A 15968-nucleotide genomic window follows, 5' to 3' on the forward strand; every position below is an offset into this window, starting at 1 on the left:
AAATATTAACATTTGTAACCATTTGGTATTTCCTTTTCTTTTATTCTTTATACTGTACATTCAATATATATTTAATGAACCCATGCTATGAACAAGGCAAGGTGCTGGGTACTAGCAGAGAGTAAAACATAGCCCTTGATATGATGCAGCACACAATCTAGTGGAGAAGAGAGGCACTGAACAAAATTACCCGAATTATTAATTACAGTTGTGATAAGTATCCCAGAGGAGAAGCATTGGAACCCAGGAGAGCATCTGGCAGGAACCTGAACCAATCAGAAAGGTAGAAAAGGCTTTCTGAGGAAATGCAGTTTTTGCTGTGACTGAAGGATGATTAGCCATTAGAAAGATGAGGGAGTAGGGTTGTGGATGAGGTCACTGGCAGGGAGGAGCCTGTGCCAGTGCCTGCGCTACACAGCAGCAGGTGAGCTCAAGAAAGAGATCAAAGACCAGTGAGAAAGGAAAGATAGAAAAGGAAGACTAGTCTAGAACCTTGGGGAGCCCCAACAGCTATGAGCTGATAGAAGGAAGAAGTGAGCAAATGTCTAAATTACAGTGGCAGCAAGATCAAAGGGAAAGCAGGAAGGTGCGGTGGTAGCAAGCAAGGAAACAGTGTTTTCAAAAGGCTCCTGTGGATAACAGAGTTGAATGCCACTGAATGACTTAGATGAAGACCAAAAAGTGCACAGAATTTGGCAACATGAAGACCAATATCCTGATCAAAATTAGCTGTGGGCGAGGAAGCTGGACTGGAGTGAGTTGAGTGAGTCAGAGAAATTGAGAGAGCAAATGTCATAATTATTTCAAAAAGTTTGGCTTGTCTAAACTGTCTGTCCTTTGCCCATTTTCCAATTGTGATGTTAATGATTGATGTCATTATATTATATGATCTCTTTTTATTTGTGTGAGATGTACTGATGTATCTTTAGGATATTTATTAAACATTAGCAATATGCAGCAAATTTTTTAAAGTTCATTTTTTACCTATAGTTTAAATTTGTTTATGTTGCTTTTGATACGCATTAGCTTTAAATATATATATATATATAAATTTTATTTTATTTTTACTTTTTTGGAGATGGAGTCTCGCTCTGTTGCCCAGGCTGGAGCGCAGTGGCGCAATCTCAGCTCACTGCAACCTCCGCCTCGTGAGTTCAAGTGATTCTCGTGCCTCAGCCTCCCGAGTAGCTGGGATTACAGGTGCCTGCCACCACACCCAGCTAATTTTTTTGTATTTTTAGTAGAGACAGGGTTTCACTATGCTGGCCAGGCTGGTCTCAAACTCCTGATGTCAGGTGATCCACTCGCCTCGGCCTCCCAAAGTGCTGGGATTACAGGCATGAGCCACTGTGCCTGGCCCTAGCTTTATATTTTTATATAGTAAAGTTGATTTTTTCCTTATGACTTCTTCCATTGCTCTTTTGCTTAGAAATTCTTTCTCCATATAAGAATTACATGAATATTTACCCTTATATTTCCTGAACATTTATGGCTCCATTAAAAAATTTTAAAAATCATTTTGGAGTTTGTTTTTACATATCAACTTAAGGCTTGGCGTCTTTTGTTTTAGTGTTCTAATGATGGAGTAGTAAGCAACAAAGCTAGTCTCAGGATGTTCTACTTAATGTTTTAACCAATTGATTCTGCTGCCTCACTGTAGGAGAAAAGTCTTACTGATCAAGAAGATGTGAACCCTGAAAATCTGAGACAGGTCTCAGTTAATTTAGAAAGTTTATTTTGCCAAGGTTGAGGATGTGCACCTGTGACACAGCCTCAGGAGGTCCCAACGACAAGTGCCTAAGGTGGTCAGAGCACAGTTTGGTTTTATACATTCTAGGGAGACATGAGACATCAATCAACATATGCAATATGAATATCGGTTTGATCTGGAAAGGCAGGACAACACAAACCAAGGCAGGAAGACTCAAAGTGGGGAGGGGGCTTCCAGGTTATGGGTAGATAAGAGACAAATGGTTGCATTCTTTTGAGTTTCTGATTAGCCTGTCCAAAGGAGGCAATCAGATATGCATTTATCTCAGTGAGCATAGGGGTGACTTTGAAAGAATGGGAGGCAGGTTGGCCCTAAGCTGTTCCCAGCCTGACTTTTCCCTTTAGCTTAGTGATTTGGGGGCCCCAAGATTATTTTTCTTTCACATTTCCCTTCTTTTTTTAAAAATAAAATCTTTTGGAATAAGTATTTTAGAAGAAAATGAGTCTCTGGTCTCAGGTTTCATCTGATCTCTCACGGATAGGATGGTTTATTCCTAGACAGGTAGGTCCTGAGTTGTTAGGCAGGCTCATTTTTAGCAAGTTGTGAAGTCTCATGTCCTGTGAAGAGAAAATAGGAGGAGGAAGGAAGAAAAACAACAACAAACAAGAGAACAATTCTGGAAAATCAATATTGGTCACATTACTCTGAAGTCCATACATCAGTAGGCAGGTATTAGTGGCTTATGTATGTAAATAGGTTGCTGTTATTTTCTTCTGAAGTTTAAGTTGTCTAGCTTCAGTTTGCAGGGCTTTATGAAAGCACAGCCTGGATTTTGATGACTCCAAATGAGAAAAACATGGGGAAAAAAAGAAGGAAAAAATGGAAAACAATGCTTTGAAGACTTGGAGCCAAGAAAATACAGAATTCGGTCCAAAATGTAGAAAATAATAAAAATTGAAAAACATTAGGCAAGACTAGAATCTAACAACAGGTGTGCTATAGTTTTTGAAACAATTTTTCTCTCTCCAGTTTCCCATTTTTACCAAAGACAAATCATGGTAGGACTGCTGTGCTTTATTATACTTGGCGTAATCATTTGTATACAGTTCAACAAGAATAATTATTTTTTACATAGGCTTTTAAATTGGCTTTGATAGAACTTTGTTCCATAGAAGGAATCTCAGATAAGACTTTTTTAAAAGCTGAGCTGAGTTCGGTGATCCTCTCCTCTTGAGGTTCTAAGATAAAACCTGAGGCTCCTAGGCCTCTAAGAAAGTTACATTCTTTACTTACCACAGGTCAGGAACCCTATACAGGAATTGCATAGACAAGTTTGCAGCCAGTTTTCCCCAGGGATTTTACTGGCTTTGTAAGTCAACTTTGATTCCTTAAAGGAAAGCACACCATTCCAGTCAAAGCCTTGGTAAAATAACAAGTTTCTCCAATTGTGTCCTGTTGTAAATGAAAACAGATTCTTAGTGCACTTAAGCAAATAACTGTATTGCCATAAGTTAAGAATACTCCCAAACAGTTTCCAAATTCTGGAGAAATCAGGTAGAGAGAAAACAAATATGCTCCAAATTTTGTTCATAGGAGTATACTTTACTCAGTTGTTAAAACATATTGTAAATAGCTTAAAACTTTTCTTGACTCTGAAAAACAAAACAAAGGCTCAGCAGCGTTTTAGGCAAAAAGTTAAAATGATTACTTCAGGCTTCTATTATTAGTTTAGTTGATGCAGTTAATTCCTGCTCTGCTTGATAGTCATAAACATTTCAGCTCTCCATGAGTCCTGAAGTTTTTCTTCTATTCTGATGTCACAGTCTCCAAAGTTATCAGAAACCTGCATTCAAGAGCACCTGTTAGAGTTTTATAGCTGATTATAAAACCACCTCCTAAAGAGGATCAAAACAAGACAATAATTGTCCATGAATGACAAAAAAGTTGTCATAAAGACACAATTGACAAGGAAAATTGTTACTTATGTGGCACACAATAATTTAACCTAACAATTATAATTATTACTTATAATGTCCATTAAGTCATATCAGAACTATAGGAGTTTCCCATACTTCTGGAACACATACCAATAACATATTTATAGAAATACAGCCCTAAGAAAACCAAACACCATTTTGTATTTGATAATGCTTCCTGTATAATTGTAATACCAACTAAGCCAATTATGTCATTTTTGGACTTTAGGGAACCTCATATCTTAAAGGACTAATTAGGTCAGGAAAAGACATAATTTATTATTTGATTTGGAAAATTTGTCAAATATCCAAGGTTTAAAACACTTGATATCACAAAATGGGATCACAGGTCATTGTGAAATAAGTCATTTCATTTAACCAAAGTAATAACTCAAAGGATTTTTTTAAAAAGGTGAAATCTTCATTCTTTGAGATAGGAGACTTAATTTTCCAAACAATAAGCCCTAATAAAAACTGCATAAAGCCAATTAAATTTGTTTTTCAAAATTTTATAAACAATCTATAAAATTTTAATCTTGTCTGTAAGATATACCTTCCATAAGCCTTTTAAAACCTTTATAACCTTTATTAAGGCGTCAGCTAATGCTTCAAGAAAACCTTGTTAATTTGACATAGGGGCCCATGTGCTGGTCTTGCATCAGTGTGCCTTTGACATTGATGATTAATTTATAGGGAAACTGGCCAGGTGCAGTGGTTCATGGCTGTAATCCCAGCACTTTGGGAGGCCGAGGTGGGTAGATCATTTGAGGTCAGGAGTTTGAGACCAGCCTGACCAACATGGTGAAACCCCATCTCTACTAAAACACAAAAATGAGCCAGGCATGGTGGTGGGCACCTGTCATCTCAGCTACTTGAGAGGCTGAGGCAGGAGAATTGCTTGAACCCAGAGGCAGAGGTTGCAGCGAGCTGAGCTTGCACCACTGCACTCCAGCCTGGTAGACGGCACGAGACTCTCTCTCAAAAAAATTATAGAGAAACTGAACTTATTTTATCTCTCAAAATTAGCCCTTACAATCTCACACACCCACCTCTTCCTTGATAGTCCCCAGGCCTTGAGGAGTTGAATAGCTTTAATTTCTGGCCCTGGGTCTCAGGAATGCAGTTTATTTTGATTGGCATTTTCTACAGGGCCTGAATATAGGGCTTTAATTGCTATCAGTATTTAACATTTATCAGGACTTGGTTTCCTTTTTAGACCCAGGAGTCAAAGCCTGTAACTCAATGTCACAAGTATTTAAAAGTGTATATAGAGAGATACACGATATAAGAACCTTAATTAAAAAACATTTTTAATCTCAGTTTATTTTAGCAAACCAAAACCTAATAGTATTATAACAACTGGATCATATCAAAGTTTTTGGTTTTTAAAAAAATATATTTAGAAAACCCCATCGTCTCAGCCCAAAATCTCCTTAAGCTGACAAGCAACTTCAGCAAAGTCTCAGTATACAAAATCTAGGTGCAAAAATCATGAAGATTCCTATATGCCATTAACAGACAAACAGAGAGACAAATCATGAGTGAACTCCCATTCACAATTGCTATAAAGAGAATAAAATACCTAGGAATCCAACTTACAAGGGATGTGAAGGACCTCTTCAAGGAGAACTACAAACCACTGCTCAATGAAATAAAAGAGGACACAAACAAATGGAAGAATATTCCATGCTTATGGATAGGAAGAATCAATATCGTAAAAATGGCCATACTGCTCAAAGTAGTTTATAGATTCAATGCCATCCCCATCAGGCTACCAAAGACTTTCTTCACAGAATTGGAAAAAACTGCTTTAAAGTTCATATGGAACCAAAAAAGAGCCTGCATTGCCAAGACAATCCTAAGCAAAAAGAACAAAGCTGGAGGCATCACACTACCTGGCTTCAAACTATACTACAAGGCCATAGTAACCAAAACAGCATGGTACTGGTACCAAAACAGATATATAGACCAATGGAACAGAACAGAGCCCTCAGAAATAACACCACACATCTACAACCATCTGATCTTTGACAAATCTGACAAAAACAAGAAATGGAGAAAGGATTCCCTATTTAAGAAATGGTGCTGGGAAAACTGGCTAGCCATATGTAGAAAGCTGAAACTGGATCCCTTCCTTACACCTTATACAAAAATTAATTCAAGATGGATTAAAGACTTAAATATTAGACCTAAAACCATAAAAACCCTAGAAGAAAACCTAGGCAATACCATTCAGGACATAGTCATGGGCAAGGACTTCATGACTAAAACACCAAAAGCAATGGCAACAAAAGCCAAAATAGACAAATGGGATCTAATTAAACTAAAGAGCTTCTGCACAGCAAAAGAAACTACCATCAGAGTGAACAGGCAACCTACAGAATGGGAGAAAATTTTTGTAATCTACCCATCTGACAAAGGGCTAATATCCAGAATCTACAAGGAACTTAAACAAATTTACAAGGAAAAATCAAACAACCCCATCAAAAAGTGGGCAAAGGATATGAGCAGACACTTCTCTAAAGAAGACATATATGCAACCAACAGACACATGAAAAAATGCTGATCATCACTGGTCATCAGAGAAATGCAAATCAAAACCACAATGAGATACCATCTCACACCAGTTAGAATGGCAATCATTAAAAATTCAGGAAACAACAGGTGCTGGAGAGGATGTAGAGAAATAGGAATGCTTTTACACTGTTGGTGGGAGTGTAAATTAGTTCAACCGCTGTGGAAGACAGGGTGGCAATTCCTCAAGGATCTAGAACTAGAAATACCATTTGACCCAGCCATCCCATTACTGGGTATATACCCGAGGGATTATAAATCCTGCTACTATAAAGACACATGTACACATATATTTATTATGGCAGTATTCACAGTAGCAAAAACTTGGAACCAACCCAAATATCCATCAGTGATAGACTGGATTAAGAAAATGTGGCACATATACACCATGGAATACTATGCAGCCATAAAAAAGGATGAGTTTGTGTCCTTTGCAGGGACATGGATGAAGTTGGAAATCATCATTCTCAGCAAACTATCACAAGGACAGAAAACCAAACACCGCATGTTCTCACTCATAGGTGGGAATTGAACAATGAGACCACTTGGACACAGTGGGGGGAACATCACATACTGGGGCCTGTTGGAGGGTGGGAGGCTGGGGGAGGGATAGCATTAGGAGAAATACCTAATGTGATGAGTTGATGGGTGTAGCAAACCAACCTGACACATGTATACCTATGTATCAAACCTGCATGTTGTGCACATATACACATTTAAAAAAAAAGAATTAAAAAAAAATCCCTTTATTATGACTTACACAGACCTTTCACAACATGCTTAGATTTTCTGGTTTGTCCTGAGCATCCCTCTTTCTTAAACAACCAGTCATTTTACTCTAGGACTAAATTTACCATACAAGAGTCTTTCTCCTGTGAAATTATTTCTCTTTAAACTTTCTTACAAGAAAATTCCCTCTTTATTTTGATAACTTTTTTTTACATTGCTCTTGTTTCCTGGTTCCTGTTACCTTGTTTTATATATGAGCTTTAAATAAGCTTTGAATTTAGACAAAAATTGTTCTTCTTTTTTAAAATGACACACCTTTTCTTTAAGAAAGAATGTTTTCCTACAAATATATTTTTAACTGGAAAATACCCAAATAATGAAATCTCTATTCTTTAGATTAACTTTAGATTCTAAATTATGATGAGTTTGTCTACAAGTATTTATTCTATTACATTTACCTAATTATTTTATTTTAATTGTTTACCTAGATTATTTATGAAAACTGTCATAGTCATCATTTAAAGTTATGGAACCACCATTGTAAGATTATAACTGAGACAGTGAAAAAGATTAGACTTCACTGACTCCATCTTGCTTTTAACCTCCTTTTAAGCTGTCCTTGTTTATTCCTGGGCATAGGCTGAACTAACTTTGGGAGAAACTTAGTTTATAATTTACTTTGAAACAAAGACAATGACAGTCCTTTGCCAAAACAAACCTCACTGCCTGTGGACTAGACTGCCTAAAACCACAAGATTAGAAGTTATGGTAATCTTACTAAATTCAAAATGTAGCTATTTTTATTAAACCAATATCAATGTCATATTTATTAAATATTACATGAGTAAAGATCATTCTGTTTTTGGCTGGGTTTATAGTTCTGTAACCCCTATGTCAAATTTTGTCACCTTGTAGTATTTGGCAGGCATAAGCATAAAATTACTTGATTAATAATGCAAACAAATATGTATGCTGGCAGTTCTTAAAACATTTATAATATTATTTTACCAATAATTTTAAAGTTAGCTTACTTATTAAAGGTTTTACTTAAGTTACATAAAGTTGAAAATGCATTTGACTAGTCTTTTCTTTTTTCCTGATAAAGTATTTGATTCAAGTGCTTTTATTTTTCTTTAAACCAATTAGTTAGAGCTCTTTTATATATTTTCAGTAGTGAAACACTGTGTACACAACACATAAATACATAGAGGTATTACAGATGCTGAAGGAAGTACATCTTATAGATTCATAAAACCGTTTTTTTTCCTATCTTAGACATTCAGATTCTTAATAACCTGTTTCGCAACCCTAGGCAGTTATCAACTAAATAGCTTTAAATTTGCATATTAAAGGAAACAACTCAGGTGAAAAATCTAGTAGCAAAACTTACATTATAAGGTGTGGAGAATAAAAGTCTGGTGTGCTAGAGGGAGATTAAAGATGGATGTCAAATAAAACATAAAATTATAAAAATCTATTATAGGATTGTATAAGGAGACTAATTTTATTTACATAGGGACTACCTGTCTTTTAACTGGATCTCTGAGCTTTGGGCAGAGCCCACATTGAATCCTGGGTTTCCAAAAATGGAGAATTATCCTGAGGCTAGCCTATGTGTTGTTTTCATAGTGCACTTAAACTTTTTTTTTTTTAATAAAGACATTTCTAAGTGTCTAAATACATTCTTCTTTAAAAATCCAAGGGTATCCTCTGTTGCAATAACTATTTTAGTAATAAATCAGATGACACAATACAAAAGCAAGCAGTTTAAAAGCTGAGACAAACTTGTCTGTTTACACTCTTGTGGTTCCATAAGGAAAAACAGGTTTCTCCCCCAAAGGGAGTCTGGCACCTTCTCCGTTTTCATTAAAGAACCCTGGGCTATTATATACTATTTTAGGTCTCTCATGCAGCAGAGGATGCAAGAGAAAGGAGAGACAGCAGAAGTAAATGAAGAAAACAGGGTTCAGTCAACTGAGAAGAAGAAAACTTTTGCTCAAAAAAGGACAAGGTCCTAGGAGACAAAACAAACAAACAAACAAACGAAAACAAACCAAAAAAAAAACCAAAAACATAAAGGCCTTTTAAATGCAAACACACACACATACACATATACACACACATCCTGAATGTTAGCTTTTAATTAAGCTTACTTTAGTCATTGAGCTCCTTAAAAAAAAACTTTTTAAATCTTATTACCATATTTTAGTTAGGAAAAACTGTAGTTTTATTTCAGAAGTACCAAGTATCAAACCAGAAAGGGCTTTATTTAAGAAACAAAAACCAGGCTGTCATGGTGGAAAAAAAAAGGCAGGACCTTAGCTATCAAACCGCAATGTGGGGTGACAGTCATTGCTTTCAGCTTGGCCTGGCTAGCAAAAAGATGGCCTTGTTATGTAAATAAAGACTCTTAAGTAGTCAAAATAAAAAAATCTTTCCTTTTTTTATTTTTCCTTTTGCTGGTCGTTTTTCTCCACACCATACCACTTTTTTTTTTTTTTGGTGGGAACGTAGCCACTTCAGAGGCCTTGTTCCTCATAATTTTGGAAATTTCCTTTGGATTTGATCAAGTCAGATAGAGTTGATCAAACCCAATGGGAAAAAGACTGAAACAATAACAAAAACAGAAACAAACAACAATAAAAAAACAGTTTAACGATGGCACAACTTATAGGGTCACTGAGTGCTCTAATGGCAAGGAGAAATTAATGCCAACTGGATGTTAATCTTTTTTTTTTTTTTTTTTTTTGAGACAAAGTTTCATTCTTCTTGCCCAGGCCGGAGTGCAATAGTGTGATCTCGGCTCACCGCAACCTCCACCTCCCGGGTTCAAGCGATTCTCCTGCCTCAGCCTCCCGGGTAGCTGGGACTGCACACACCACTACGCCTGGCTAATTTTTTGGTATCTTTTAGTAGAAACAAGGTTTCACCATGTTGGCCAGGCTGGTCTTGAACTCCTGACCTCAGGTGATCCCTCCGCCTTGTCCTCCCAAAGTGCTGGGATTACAGGCATGAGCCACCACGCCTGGCCTGGATGTCAGTCTTAACTTTAGCCAAGACAGACCCTAATTCAGTTCCTTACTTAGGCATGGGTCTCAGGCTGTAGACTACTCTCTACCATCCTAAGAAGCAGGAAAACCAAACCAAACCAAACCAAAAAAACACCTCATCTTCCCTGTTGGAAGTGAGCTCAAACTCCATAAAGGAGTTACCTGCCTTCCATCATCATGGCAACAGGAAATCGTGCCTTCCTTGTCGGAAGCAAGTAAAACTCCAAAAATAAATAAATAAATAAATACAGAGAGAGAGGAGTTGTACAGCAAAATAAACTTTAGATCTTGACCAAATTTTGGGAGATCAGGGACTCTCTGGAGGGGGTGGTCTCAGACCTCAGCAAATTGTCCTATTGGTTTGAGCCATAAAGTTAGCTTATGCTGGTACCAAGCAGCAATGGGAGATTTGTCAAAGGTCAGGGGCATCTCCATTCAGAATCCCTTCATGGTTGCCAAAATGTGAACCCCCAAAATCTGAGGCAGGTCTCAGTTAATCTAGAAAGTTTATTTTGTCAAGGCTGAGAATTCATGCCCCTGACGCAGCCTCAGGAGGTTCTGATGACATGTGCCAAATGTAGTCAGAGCACAGTTTGGTTTTATACACTCTAGGGAGACATGAGACGTCAGTCAACATATGCAAAATGGACATTGGTTCGATTTGAAAAGGCAGGACAACTCAAAGGTGGGAAAACCCAAAGTGGGCAGGGGGCTTCCAGGTCATGGGTAGATAAGAGACAAATGGTTGCATTCTTTTGAGTTTCTGATTAGCCTCTCCAAAGGAGGCAATCAGGTATGTGTTTGTCTCAACGCATGAGATAAATGAGTAAGCAGAGGGGTGACTTTGAAAGAATGGGAGGCAGGTTGGCCCTAAGCTGTTCCCAGCTTGACTTTTCCCTTTAGCTTAGTGATTTGGGGGCCTCAAGTTTTATTTTCCTTTCACAAAGATAATATATCAATTCAACATGAGATTCATTTAGTTAGTAGTTTATAAACATTCTGCCTCTGTGCTAACATTGCACAGTCCTTTTATATTGCAAATTTTTTCATTCTGTATTCTCAGCTTCCTGTGCTTCCCAGAATTCCATCATCTGACTGCCATCCTAGAAGGCATTCTCATGAGGACCAGGAATTCCGATGCCGATCGTCTGACCGTCTTCCTAGAAGGCATTCTCATGAGGACCAAGAATTTCGATGCCGTAGCCACGTACGGGATTACAGAAAATACTCAGAGGATGGGTCATTCAAGGAGCCACTGGAATCAAAAGGAAGATCCCATTCCAAAATTGAGAAATTTTCAGAGTCCTTTGAACGGCAACTGTGCTTTAGAACCAAATGTTCTGCCTCTTTGGTATGTAACAGAGCTACTGAATATTTAAGCCACTTTAAAAAAGGAAACCCAAAGGTTTTGTCCTCTTTAAGATTGAGGGGAACAAATGTAACTTCTTAATTTACAGCTTGGTAATAAGATCTTTGAAAAATGACATTCAGTTTAACATAACCCAGAATGAATTTTTAAAGAATATTATTTATAATTGAAGACATCTGGTATAGGAAGATTTCCCAGAACATTTTCGTTACCTAAGTCTTCTAGTTTTTCTTTCTTTCTTTTTTTTTTTTTTTGAGATAGGGTCTCACTCTGTTGCCCAGGCTGGAGTGCAGTGGCCTGATCATGGCTCACTGCAGCCTCGAACTCCTGGTCTCACGTGTTCCTCCCACCTCAGCCTCTTGAGTAGCTGGGACTACAGGCATGTGCCACTATGCCTGACTAAATTTTAAACTTTTTTTTTCTAGAGACAGGGTCTTGTTATGTTGCCCAGGCTGGTTTCAAACTTCTGGGCTCAAGCAATGCTCCTGCCTCGGGGTCCCAAAGTGCTAGGATTCCAGGTGTGAGCCACCACACCCAGCCCCCTAGTTTCTTGAGCCTGCTTTCATCAACCTTATTATAAATAATTGTAACTCATTCCCCTTTTACAATTTGGAAAAAGAAAAAAAACTGCCCCATGGCTTCTCTCCTTTCATATTTAATCCCCTAGCAAATAGTCTATGATGGTGTTTTGTTCTCCTATACTTAAAAAACACAAGAACGACCAAACACTGTCTAGTAAGTATCCAGGAATAGGAGTGGGCTAGGTGCTCATGGTGACGTCATGGGAGTCAAAGTAAAGCAAAAGGAAGAGACAGACATGAAGTAGGGGGAAGAATAGAATCTCCACTGGTGATGCTAAACTTGATACATAAAGTAATAAACTAAAGATCAATTAATGTGGGGGTAGTTTCAACTCTGCAGCATGCTCACTGACTGGCCTTGAGCAAAATGCTTCTTTTTTGTAGGTCTTTGGTTTTTTGTTTTATTTTGCAAAACAGGAATAATAATGGGTCACTGCCATGTAGTAGACAAAACAAATAATTGCACCTAAGTGTAATGACTCCTGGTTCTGGAGCTAGACTCTGTGAGTCCACTGGTGAAGATACTTGGGTGCTTTGTATTTCGTTGTCCACCTGAGCACAGTGCTCTCTACCTAGCAGACTGGCTGTTGGGACTGTCACTATGCATCTTTGCCTTTCAAGTGACACCTCACTTTTGCTCAGAGTGACCCTGTATCCATATGGTTTCCCTTCAGTAGGCTGCTTTCTCCACCTGATCATAAGAGGAACAAGGAAGGGAGAATAGTGAACAGCTGTCATTTTACTGTATCTAAACCTTATTATCAAGAATTCCTGTAATCCCAGCACTTTGGAAGGTTGAGGCCAGGGGATCGCTTGAGGCCAGGAATTTGAGACCAGCCTGGGCAACATAGTGAAATCCTGTCTCTACGAAAATTAAAAAAAAAAAAATTACCAGGCATGGTGGCCTGCACCTGTATTCCTCACTGCCTGGGAGGCTGAGGTGGGAGGATCTCTTGTGCTCGAGTTTGAGACTGCCGTCAGCTATGATTGGGCCCATTGTACTCCAGCCTGGGCAACAGAGCAAGACTCTCAAAAAAAAAAAAAAAGAAAGAATTCCTGTTTTGTCTTTTTAAAAAAATACTGTTTGTTTTCATATTGTCTCAGGCTTAGAGAAATGTTGCAAGAATAGGACAAAGAATTCCCATACACCCTTCACCTAGATTACCTCCAAATGTTAACATGTCCCTATTTGCCTACACTATCTCTCCTCTTCCCACCTCCAAACACAGGCACAAGAACATTCTCTGACATAAACACAATACAATAATTAAACTCAGGAAATTAATACTGATATAATACTATTATCTCTAATCCATAAACCTTATTTATATTTTTTTGCCAGTTGTCCCAATAATATTCTTTATAGTGAAATTTGAAATCATGTGTTGCTACGAAGGTTCATGTCCCTGTGCTCTATTTTACCCTGGAGCACTTTCTCAGTCTTTCCTTGTCTTTCACGACATTAGCTAATATTATTATTATAAGCCCTAAAAGTGTATAAAGTCATTTTGCTTAAAAAGATATTCATCATATTATCTCTAAAATACAAAATATGCTTGTTGCATTCATTTTCCACATTCTTCCTTTTGGGTCCCAAGATACTTAGGGAAGCATTTTCTACTTTTTAAACTCAAAAACTCTTTTTCACAGTTATATGTAATAACTAGAAATCTGTTAGGAATTTATAAAATTATGTTAATATTTGCACATTAGATAATAACTAATTGTAAATTGAATATTTTATTTTACATCAGTTTTTAAAGAGTACATTATAAAATCTTAATGCAAAATTAGAAATTCTGAACATATACAGATACACTTCAACTTTTCCCTATTTGATAATCTACACACTTTCCTAAGGCTAACTACATTAGAAAGTGTTCTTTTTCAGTAAATTTAAAAATGATTTATATCGTCTTTTGTTTGGGGACCAAATGTATACTAATACCTAGATTTAAATTTTACATATTTTGACATAAAAAAGAACCAGAAACTGTTTCTGTGTCCTGATCATGACCAACAATGTTAAATTCTTTCATTTTGATATTTAAAAATTCAGTTGGCTTCTTTTGATAATTTTAACATTTAGTGTCTAAGAGATGTGATAAAATGTATTTCAGGGCATTATTTACAAGCATTTCTCAGATAGTCTTTAATCATCACTCTATTTTCTCTTTCTTATACCATTTTGATAAGAGACCTTCATGACTGCGTTAACATTGTAGAGCGGCTGACACCACTGTGTTAAACAGATGCCTCAATAACTCTCAACTAACACGGCTGAGCAAGCATGACCTTGCTCACGTGACCACCACTCACCACTGCTTAACTTCACCTGATAAGCACTCAGGGGTTTCCCAACATTTCTAGTTCAAATAGGAGAGGAGTAATGATTTTGCTTGTTTATTTTTTAAAACAGAAGGATAAATAGATACGGTGGCCACATTTATCCATGCCATTGTTTTGATAATTCCTTTGAAAGGCACCCTCTGGCCATACAACTAAAGAAGCAACCCCCCCACCCTCCAGTAGGTCCTTATCACTCTGTTTACAGTTATCATTGCACTTACCACTGTTGATTATTTTTTCATTTCCTTTTAGGTTTATTGGTGACTGTCTGTATCCCTCCACCTAGGTGTAATATCTAGGAAGTAGGTCTATTTAGTGTTATATCTCCTGATCCTACAACAACAGTTTATGTCCAATTAATCAGTGAATAATGTGGAATCCTGGGGACACATGTCGGGGGGTGTTAATCTGGTTGGGCGTCATTCCTTAACAGTTCATTCTTCCCACAGTCCTCACATTAAAATTTAGTGCAAACTCTACTATTAAAGTAATTTAAGGGAGTGAACACAGAAAGCTAAGAATCATTCCATGTGTGATCTCATTTGCCACTTTCTGTTTCAAAAAGCACCAGGGAACTATTAATTTCATTGTGCCATGAAATTGCACCCCTCAGTATGTTCAGAAGCAAAGAGTCACAGGCATGCGCAGGTTGTACTTCCTTCCCAGACCATCTGCTGATGTCCAACCCCTTCTATTCTTTTCTTTGTGACCGAAACCTTTAGCAACATCCTTAGGTTTATGCTAATTTATTTCTAGAAACCAAGAGGTGGAAGTCTGCTAAACCATCAGGGCTTTCTCCATGTCTGATTATTAAGAGAAATGTGGAGTGTTGTCAGCTGCTTGTGCATTTTTACCTGTTTCTGATCTTTCCCTTTCAGGGACCTGAAAGCAGAAAGGAGAGAAATGAAAGAGAATGCCTGAGGATGGAGATAAAATCCCGAAAGAAAGTAGAGGAAGAAAGGAGCTCTAGGAAAGAAGAACATGGAGAAGCACACATGGCTCCCCTGTTTGAAAAAGGGCCTGAATAATACTCTGCTTCCGCCTCATGACATCAGATTCTACTGTTTTGGTTTTTTTCTTTGAGCCCCAATTCACCATTTCAGGATGTGGATGGGGGCGGGGTTGGGGGTAAAAACAGCTATAAAAAGCAACTGTAGATGCTGACTGACTGCAGTGGGCAGGGTATGTAGCTGCTCCAAGATGACTTGCATCATACCCCAATTACTGCTGGCATCTTAGTTGAGAGTATAATCTGCTTGGTTGCCTTTTTATGGGAATAAAGAGAATAAAAGGTATTTTAATAGAATAAAGAAAAATTTGAAAATATAATGGAAGGTATTTAAAGAGCCACCCACATAGCTTCACCAACCCTTCTTACACATCAACTCATAAATCATCTTAAATAAAAGTCATTGGTATGACTCTTGAGTTTACTTTCTTATCAGAAGTAATTATGTAAGTATGTCTAATGGCCATCATTTAAGGAGAACTGGTAATTAACATGCCAAGTACTATGCTGGATGCTTTAATGCATTACCTAAAATAAGCTTCAGCACTCTGAGGTGGGACCTTGTATTAGTCAGGATTCTCCAGTGAGAAAGAACCAATAGGACAGAGATAAAGATAGAT

General features: G+C 37.5%; 1 protein-coding gene across 2 annotated transcripts in view; it reads left to right on the plus strand.

Annotated features, from left to right (window-relative positions):
• LNP1 (leukemia NUP98 fusion partner 1) overlaps positions 1-15760 on the plus strand; it is a 54879-nt gene extending 39119 nt beyond the window's left edge. For both annotated transcript variants that reach the window (XM_019023553.4, XM_019023554.4), the window contains 2 exons: positions 11104-11391; positions 15218-15760. In XM_019023553.4, coding sequence (XP_018879098.1) covers positions 11104-11391; positions 15218-15367 — 438 coding nt within the window. In that variant the 3' untranslated portion in view covers positions 15368-15760. The remainder of the gene's footprint in view (positions 1-11103; positions 11392-15217) is intronic.
• Positions 15761-15968: the final 208 nt, after the last annotated feature.

The sequence above is a fragment of the Gorilla gorilla genome, chromosome 2, assembly GCF_029281585.2.
Source record: "Gorilla gorilla gorilla isolate KB3781 chromosome 2, NHGRI_mGorGor1-v2.1_pri, whole genome shotgun sequence".
Classification (NCBI taxonomy): Eukaryota; Metazoa; Chordata; class Mammalia; order Primates; family Hominidae; genus Gorilla; species Gorilla gorilla.